Below are 8,886 nucleotides of genomic sequence, written 5' to 3'. Positions count from 1 at the left end.
TCGTCTGCCATATTTATCCAAGTAATCAAAATGTTTAATAATAATAAAAGAAATCAAATAATAAAAGAAATCAAATAATAAAAGAAATCAAATAAAAGAAATCCTTACCACATTCAGTGTCACTGGTGCTTTGGTAGCGACAGGCACAAGTGAATGAGCCGGGGCTATTGATACATTCATATTTGGCATTGGGGCAAGCTGATATGGTTTGGCATTCGTCGATATCTAGGAGGTGGGAGAAAATGCAATAGTAAATTTGCCTAATAATCCCCCAATAAAAGTGCTAGATTAGTCATACAAACATTATTCTGTATAATTATAGAATCACCATCTCATTCCAGCCTACTCGTTTTCACTAAGAGATGGTCATTTTTAATGCAACTTTGAATAGGGTTAAGAATTTTACTTTCATGTTTTTGTGACCCCCCCCCATAGAATCCTTTGAGTGCCCAATTGCCCATGATGCTATTGATGAAAGCATGTGCCTCCCTCAGCTCATGGCATATAGTCCCACAGATATCATCTTCACCCCAAATGTTGCACTATTGCATCTTCTAACATGTGGCCTTCCATCGAAAGCAAGGACTTGATGTTACCCATCTAATATTTAGGTTTGATCTGCTGGAATTTTCTATTGACACGGGGTGCCAGGGGGGTTCCCTTTCCTACAAAAGTGAAGGAACGCCAAGGTTGGACTCTTTGGGCTCCAACTTCCCAACAAGGGTGGATAATATTGGGAACTTGAGGCAATGCTCAGTTAAAAAGAAGTGCCATGAGCTTAGGAGATCAGTTGGGGACTAAACCTCATGCCTGAGGACTACCTAGACCAGGCATGTCCAAAGTGCAGCCCAGGGGCCAAATGCGGCCCATTTTTAAATTTACACCGGCCCTCAGCCTCCATCATGAAATTTATAATAATGAGGCCCCCCAGCACAGTGCAATCAGGAGTCCCATAGCCGTAATATTTTAGTTATAGACACGTACTGGCATATAGTGACGCACTGCTTCACATAATTCTTTAGGGCTGAAGGTACAATAGACATACTGACGTGCCAGTATAGTAAACTATGTGCCAGTACGTGTCTATTACTAACACCTTCAGCACACAGGCAGCAGTATAGACCAAGTGGCAGATCATTTCACTAATGTGCCCAAATATTACTGCTACGGCTCGGCCAGGAGTGCCCATACTTTACTAATGCGAGGTCTACCTTTAGTGATGTTGTCCCATTATGATCTTCATCCATAAAAGCATTGTTAGCTTTCTGTTCCATTAAAATATTACTTAAATATTGATTTATGAGAAAATGTATATTGTTATATTTAACAAACAACTATTTCTTTTGTAACCTTAACATAATTATCTGAATGAAAAGCATTAAATAAGGGCTTTAGACAAGTTTGTTGACTGTGTCTTGAGATCTACTGATCACCAGCTAAAGGTCTACTGTTAGATCCTGATCTACCTTTTGGGCACCCCTGGGCTAGGCAATTCCTTGTTTAAATGATGTTAATGGTTCAAAGAATGTCAGGCTGAATGGTCGGCCCCCACACATTTTCACCTCACCAAATCTGGCCCTCGTTGCAAAAAGTTTGGACACCCCTGACCTAGACTGAGAGTTATTGCAATAGCTCATGTTAAAAACCGAGATTTTGGAGACTATTTATCATTCCCTGCCCTAGCAGAGCCATTTATAATCCTGCAAATGCTTGAATATTATATTGTTCCTCAGGGTCCCCAGCTGCCATGAAGTGGAGTGTTGCAGTTATACCTGAGCAGTTGTTTGCAGTTCCAGTGAAACCAGGTTTACAGAGGCAAGAAAATGATCCAATGTTACTGATGCAGTTGGCATTCTCACTGCATGGGAAAGGATAAGGAGGTAGACACAGATCTAAAACAATAAAAAACATTATTGTAGCAGCAGGGTGAGGCTGTGGACCTCCAATCCGGTAGTTGTCTTCTGCATTTCATTAAATAGTCCAGAAACTCGACCCAGAAGATGCAAGAGTTCCTTCTGATGCCATGGTGATTAAGACTGAGCAATCGAGGCCTATTGTTCTATAGCCAATGAAAAAGACTATGCACTCACCCTACTATGAAATGATGAAAATGTCGTCAATGTACCCAACTGAGTAAGTAGCAGTTTGTAACCAATCTATCATTCTATCAATGAAGAAGACTTTGCAGTCACCCTACTATGAAATAATGTCCTAAGAGGGACCATCCATGTACAATGCCATGCAATATGAAACCCTACCCAAAAGATTCACGAGTTCCTTCTGATGCCATGGTGATTAATTGCCTTTGTTAAACAAACCAGTCGTCAATCTACCCAACTGAGCAACTAGCAGTTTGTAACCAAACTGAGCCATCAAGGCCTATCATTCTATCAATGAAGAAGACTATGCAGTCACCCTACTATGAAATAATGTCCTAAGAGGGACCATCCATGTACAATGTCATGCAATATGAAACTCAATGCAAAAGATGCACAAGTTCCTTCTGATGCCATGGTGATAAATTGCCTTTGTTAAACAAACCAGTCGTCAATGTACCCAACTGAGCAACTAGCAGTTTGTAACCAAACTGAGCCATCGAGGCCTATCGTTCTATCAATGAAGAAGACTATGCAGTCACCCTACTATATAATGATGTCCAAAGAGGGACCATCCATGTACAATGCGATGCTATATAAGTTTACATTGCTGGTCCCTCTCTTTGTAATATTGGCTGATGCAGCCAAGGAGATTGCCTTTCTCTATGATAAACCTCACCCAGTGTCTTACTATCCCATGAAGCTGTAATCCTGTATATTTTAATCCTGTTCTTTAGCCACTTACCATTTAAGAAGCACTTTTCCCCATCAGCGCCACTGGCGACAGTTCCAGGAGGACATTTACCGCATATAAATTGAGATTTACTTGTTGGGGTTGCACAAGCCACAGTGGGAAAACAGGGTTCCCCCCGGCACGGTGCTGAGGGATTCTGACAGAATGAGCCAGAGAACCCATCAGGACACGTACAGCCCATAACCTGCAAGAACAGATGTAACACCAGCAATGCATGGGTCAATAATACTATACAGCCCTGTGCGATATTCTTTGGCTTTACGGATAGAGGCTAATGATGAGTACAGGTATGGGTTCCATTATCCGGAAAGCTCTGACTTATAGGAAGGCCATCTCCCATAGACTCCATTTTAATGAAATAATTCTGATTTTTACAAATGATTTCCTTTTTCTGTGTAATAATAAAACAGTCGCTTGTACTTGATCCCAACTTAGATATAATTAATCCTTATTGGAGGCAAAGCATTCCTATTGGTTTAAATTACTACATGATTTTGTCGTAGACTTAAGGTATGGAGATCCAAATTACTTGTCTGGAAAACCCCAGGTCCTGAGCTTTCTGAATAACAATAATATTCTGTATCTTCTTCTATTCATATCGGTCAGTTCATTTTTGATCTATTTTTTAGCTAATCTTACCTGATATTTATATTCCTGGTAATTTTCAATGACAGTAGTGTAGTTACATACACCCCCATTGATACATTTGCACACCTGCACAACAGGGACAAAGATGGAGCCAGAAAAGCGATCGTTCACTTGTATTCTCAGCGCTTCTGGGTTCGCATTCCGCACCGTCCATGTAAACTGACCATCTGTCCATCACAAAACATGAAACGCTCAGTTCAGTAAACAGAATATTTCAGTCTCAATGAGTCCCCTCCATATTGAGTTGGCACAGGAATTGAACTCAGGTCTCTAGTCATTTACCCACTTGGTACTGCCTGCATTTACTAGTAACTATGTCTTGCTCTTTATTTAATGGGATGTCCCAATGCCTCTAAGCATCTAAAAGAAAAGTAACACCACAAAATGAAAGCGTTTTAAAGGAATCAAAATATAATGTAGTGTTGCCCTCCACTGGTAAAATGTGTGTTTGTTTCAGAAACATGACTATAGTTCATATAAACAATCTGTTCTGTAGCCATGGGGGCAGCCATTCAAACACAGGATACACAGTAGATAACAGATACATTCTGAAGAATCCCATTGTATACTACAGAGCTTACCTGGTATCTGCTGTGTATCCTGTGCCTTTTCTCCTTTTTCAGTTTTGAATGGCTGCCCCCATGGCTACACATCAGATTGTTTATATAAACTATAGTAGTACTTATCTGTTATCTACTGCATATCCTGTGCTTGAATGGCTGCCCCCATGGCTACACAGCAGCTTGTTTATATAAACTATAGTAGTACTTATCTGTTATCTACTGTGTATCCTGTGCTTGAATGGCTGCCCCCATGGCTACACAGCAGCTTGTTTATATAAACTATAGTAGTACTTATCTGTTATCTACTGTGTATCCTGTGCTTGAATGGCTGCCCCCATGGCTACACAGCAGCTTGTTTATATAAACTATAGTAGTACTTATCTGTTATCTACTGTGTATCCTGTGCTTGAATGGCTGCCCCCATGGCTACACAGCAGCTTGTTTATATAAACTATAGTAGTACTTATCTGTTATCTACTGTGTATCCTGTGCTTGAATGGCTGCCCCCATGGCTACACAGCAGCTTGTTTATATAAACTATAGTAATACTTATCTGTTATCTACTGTGTATCCTGTGCTTGAATGGCTGCCCCCATGGCTACACAACAGCTTGTTTATATAAACTATAGTAGTACTTATCTGTTATCTACTGTGTATCCTGTGCTTGAATGGCTGCCCCCATGGCTACACAGCAGCTTGTTTATATAAACCAGGGATCCCCAACCTTTTGAACCCGTGAGCCACATTCAGAAGTAAAAGGAGTTGGAGAGCAACAAATGTTCTTGGGGTGCCAAATAAGTGCTGTGATTGGCCATTTGGTAGCCCGTATGTGGATTGTCAACCTACATTAAGTCTGTCTGGCAGTACACCTGGTTTTTATACAACCAAAACTTGCCTCCAAACCATGAATTAAAAAAACATAAGCTCCTGCTTTGAGGCCACTGGGAGCAACATCCATGGGGTTGAAGAGCAACATGTTACTCACAAGCTATTGGTTGGGGATCACTGAGATAAACTATAGTAGTGTTTTTGAAGCAAACACACCAGTTTTACCAATGCAGCACAACAGTACATTATATTTGCATTACTTTAAAACGCTTTCATGTTTTGGTGTTACTGTTCCTTTAAGTGGGACTAACTGCTTCCAGTATTTAGTTATCTTATAACCAATGTATCATTTGCTTCATTATTTATTATGTTGGGAGTCAAGGTATAACTTAATACTGGGAGTAAATGTGCCATTTTATACTCAGATTCACAGTATCTCTACCAAGCTTCACTATTAACATTATATGATCCCAACCACTGGCCAAGTATAATATGAACCTATAATAAGGGTATATGAGTATAGTAAGCTTATTTACCACCATTCCCCACATGTTGTGTGGTTGCAGAGATAAGACTTACCCAGAGTAATGGAGGCCCCCAGTGGAACAGGCTTGGCAATAGAATAAGTCAGTGTATCATTGTTAGAGTCTGTTGCTTTAAACCAAACCTTGTAAGTAACATTCACCTTCAGCTGAAGAATTAAAGGACCAGTGAGTATTGGGGCGCCATTTCCTGGGTGCCAAAGAAAAGCAGAAGAGATCAATTTCATTTTTGAAACAACATTAAGCAATACCCCAGGGATTCCATGGAAACAGCTGGTTCTGGGTCCAAGCAAACCTTCTATCTCCCCAAAAGGGGGTTAGTCATATTGGAAGTACAGATCAGGCTGAAGGCCAATTAAGGTAAGATTTGGGGATTATGCCAGTTTAGTCTCCCATACTGTTTATCCCTGAAAGCCCAGTTTAAAGGTCACTTAGGGCTAGATTTGGGGGTGAACATTTATTTTCTGTTCCATATTTTAACACTATAGCTGAATGACTGATACACAAATATTTCCATATATCTGTAACCTTGTTATGATCTAAGGGTGCCACGGCCAAAGGTTGGACCTCCAAGTGGGACTTGAACCTAAAACATCCAACAACCACTGATTTGTCCGGATTTATCTCAACTGGAAACAAATATTTTGATTCCCTTGTTTCAGTATGTAGAAGGATAATGTATAAGAGATTGGTTTTTGTTCTTACCAAAGAGAGAGACCAACTGATGGAACTCGTTGAAGTCATTCCTTGTCTGCAATCCGAATGCAGAGTTATTGGTCAGCAGGAGGTCATGGACGCACTGCACTATACCAGAACAGGTAACGTTGGCATTGTAGATAACTGACTGAGGAACGGACGTCATCAGAACAGAATAGAATGTTGGTCTGAATGATTTCCATGCATCCACCGTTGGTTTGGAAAGAAAAAGACTTTCGGGAGTTGGTACAATCCCTGAAAAAGATACAAACGAAATAAATCCATATGAATTTTTACTCTTGCTCAGTAAATAAAGGGAGAAGGTTTAAGAGGTTCTTTAAGTTTTTTATTTCATGACCACTAGGGGGCACTTTTCATGAGTTTACTTCTAGAGCAGTGATCCTCAACCAGTGGCTCAGGAGCAACCAACTCACCAACCCCTTGGATGTCGCTCCCAGTGGCCTCAAAACAGGTGATTATATTTGAATTTCAGGCTTTGAGGCAAATTTCGGTTGTATAAAAACCAGTTGTTCTTCCAAAAAGAGTCTCCTGTAGGCTGCCAGTCCACATAGGGGCTACCAAATAGGCAATCACAGTACTTACTTGGCACCCCCAGAAACTTTTGTCATGCTTGTATTGCTCCCCAACTCTTTTTACAATTCAATGTGTCTGACAGGTAAAAAAGTTTGGGGACCCTTGCTCTAGAACACACATGACTGCACCCATTCACTTTTCTGGGGATAAGCAGGACTTCCAGAATAACCTACTCTTTATATATTTTAATGAACATTTAGAAAAACATGAATGCAGATTTTAATCATTTTTACGGGTTTTACTTTCCTTTTAGTTAAAAACGAAATTCTTGGTAGATGTATATTTAACACTAGGTTATGGACTATAACAGGCTATCTCCAGAACAGTCTTGTTAGTATTACATTGACCTCTAAAATGGAGATGCTGGGGAGCCACAACTCATACAGGTATGTACTGCAATTCTAAAATATGACACACATATATTTATATTATGCGATCTGAACTATCTTTGTGTTTTTTATGATGTGTCTTGGAAACTTTTATTAGTATTGATGTTCTGTCCTTCTCATTTTCCATTGCTGTCCCACTAAGTCACAATAAAAGATAATTGTTTGTATGAATATCTCCTTACCCCCCTCCCCTTGTGCTCATTATATCAATGTTTTTCTTCTGAGCTCCTTCCGTTTCCTACCCATCATAGTTGGGTTGTCCCTTTTTTTCTATATATCTCTCAAACCCAGACACTCCCTACCCTGCAGGCATTGCCTTGGTAGATAATGGGCCAGGAAGACTGGAAGATGAATTAATGATGGACACATAACTAATCCCACTGCCGTACTGAGGTGCCAACGTAGTACATTGTAATTGTTTTCATTCTAACACAACAGTACAGGGCATCATACAGACATGGTCCTACCTACATCACTTGAGAAAGAGCTCAGCTCGAAACATGTCGTGACACATTAACACACTTGAGTTTTGCAGTAAAGTTCTGCGTATTGGACCTATTATTAACCACCACCTATATTGTTTGACATGGTCCTACCTCTTGGGGTTCTCCCTCCTGGTAATATCTGCCAATAACAGAACTCATTAGCCCTGACTCTATTACTGTGGCCCTGTTCTGACACCTCTAAACTCCTTGTTGGACCCCAAACTGCTCTGATAGCTGGTCTATTCATGACTATTGATATCTAAGATGTTCTCTTGGTTTTGTCTCTCACTCAAGTAAATCCTGTTAGGTGGGTTTCCTCATCAAGTGTTCTCTGGTCCCAACATTCAAAAAGACTTTGAGTAATATCTTCCTTTCTTTTATCTCCTAAGGGCAATCTCCCCCCTCTGACTGCCACTGGGGGACCGCCTACTACTACAATGTTCCACATTATGGGGATTCCCTGTCCTACAATAATGATTAAAAATGATAATATCAATAAACTGGACTTTTTCGTCCCATTGACTTCAATGAGCTACAAGGCTTTAACCTGGTGTGAATGAAGAACATGCCTTTTACAGCTACAGAAATTAGCTTTTCTCATGGGTTATTTCTGCAATTGAGCCTTTATAAATATATCCCACTTCCTACAGGTGTCATTGTAAACTGTTTTACAATGATAAATATGCTTCACTATGCAAATAATATAATATACAAAAATCTATGATAAAAGAAAAAGGCACGACTCAGAACTGGCACAACGACTGTTCTGTTTCTTCTGAAAGTCACATTTATCTACTCAGCTCATGGGCAGGTTTTCTTCTGGAATGACTATCTGTCTAGCCTAACTTGTCTATTTAATCTAAAGAGTTTTATATCCCATTGGCTGACAGTTTTGTCCTGGAAACCCATCTCTATATGACACACAGCTGAGACTTGAGCTCCATTGAAACCATGAAAATTGAGTTACAAGAAACTTACAAGAGAGGCCGAAATGATAAAGTTCTTCTTCAGTAGGTACATCACCGTTGTTAAAGGACAAGATATTTCCATTTGATTGGATCAAATCATCAGATGCTTTGCCGCTCCACAAACCCAAGAGCCCTAGAGTCCTATAAAGGAAAGACTGAGGGAGTTGCACCACTGCTCCAAGGACTCCACCGTCACTCACACTCACGGACACCTGGAGGCCGCAACTGTACAGGATGGCAACTTTTGTGTCTTCAAGTTTGAAAAGTACAACATTATTTTGGTTGATGTACATCAAACCTGCAGAATAATAAGAGATCCATGT

General features: G+C 40.2%; 2 protein-coding genes across 2 annotated transcripts in view; both read right to left on the bottom strand.

Moving 5' to 3' along the window:
* LOC121393514 (neurogenic locus notch homolog protein 1-like) overlaps positions 1-3,083 on the bottom strand; it is a 17,849-nt gene extending 14,766 nt beyond the window's left edge. The window contains exons 1-3 of the mRNA XM_041562349.1: positions 2,842-3,083; positions 1,773-1,892; positions 109-225 (exon numbers count right to left, since the gene is read on the bottom strand). Of these exons, the coding sequence (XP_041418283.1) occupies positions 109-225; positions 1,773-1,892; positions 2,842-3,031 (427 nt within the window). The 5' untranslated portion in view covers positions 3,032-3,083. The remainder of the gene's footprint in view (positions 1-108; positions 226-1,772; positions 1,893-2,841) is intronic.
* Positions 3,084-5,613: 2,530 nt separating this feature from the next.
* Positions 5,614-8,863, bottom strand: LOC121393513 (mucin-4-like). The gene is made up of 2 exons (XM_041562348.1): positions 8,574-8,863; positions 5,614-6,382 (listed from the first exon to the last, which is right to left on the bottom strand). Exons 1-2 carry the CDS (start codon positions 8,854-8,856, stop codon positions 6,090-6,092), a joined length of 576 nt encoding a protein of 191 aa, XP_041418282.1. The 5' UTR covers positions 8,857-8,863; the 3' UTR covers positions 5,614-6,089.
* Positions 8,864-8,886: the final 23 nt, after the last annotated feature.

The sequence above is a fragment of the Xenopus laevis genome, chromosome 5L (genome assembly GCF_017654675.1).
Source record: "Xenopus laevis strain J_2021 chromosome 5L, Xenopus_laevis_v10.1, whole genome shotgun sequence".
Classification (NCBI taxonomy): Eukaryota; Metazoa; Chordata; class Amphibia; order Anura; family Pipidae; genus Xenopus; species Xenopus laevis.
Note: the sequence above shows the minus strand (reverse complement) of the source record. Positions and strands in the feature narration are given on the sequence as shown.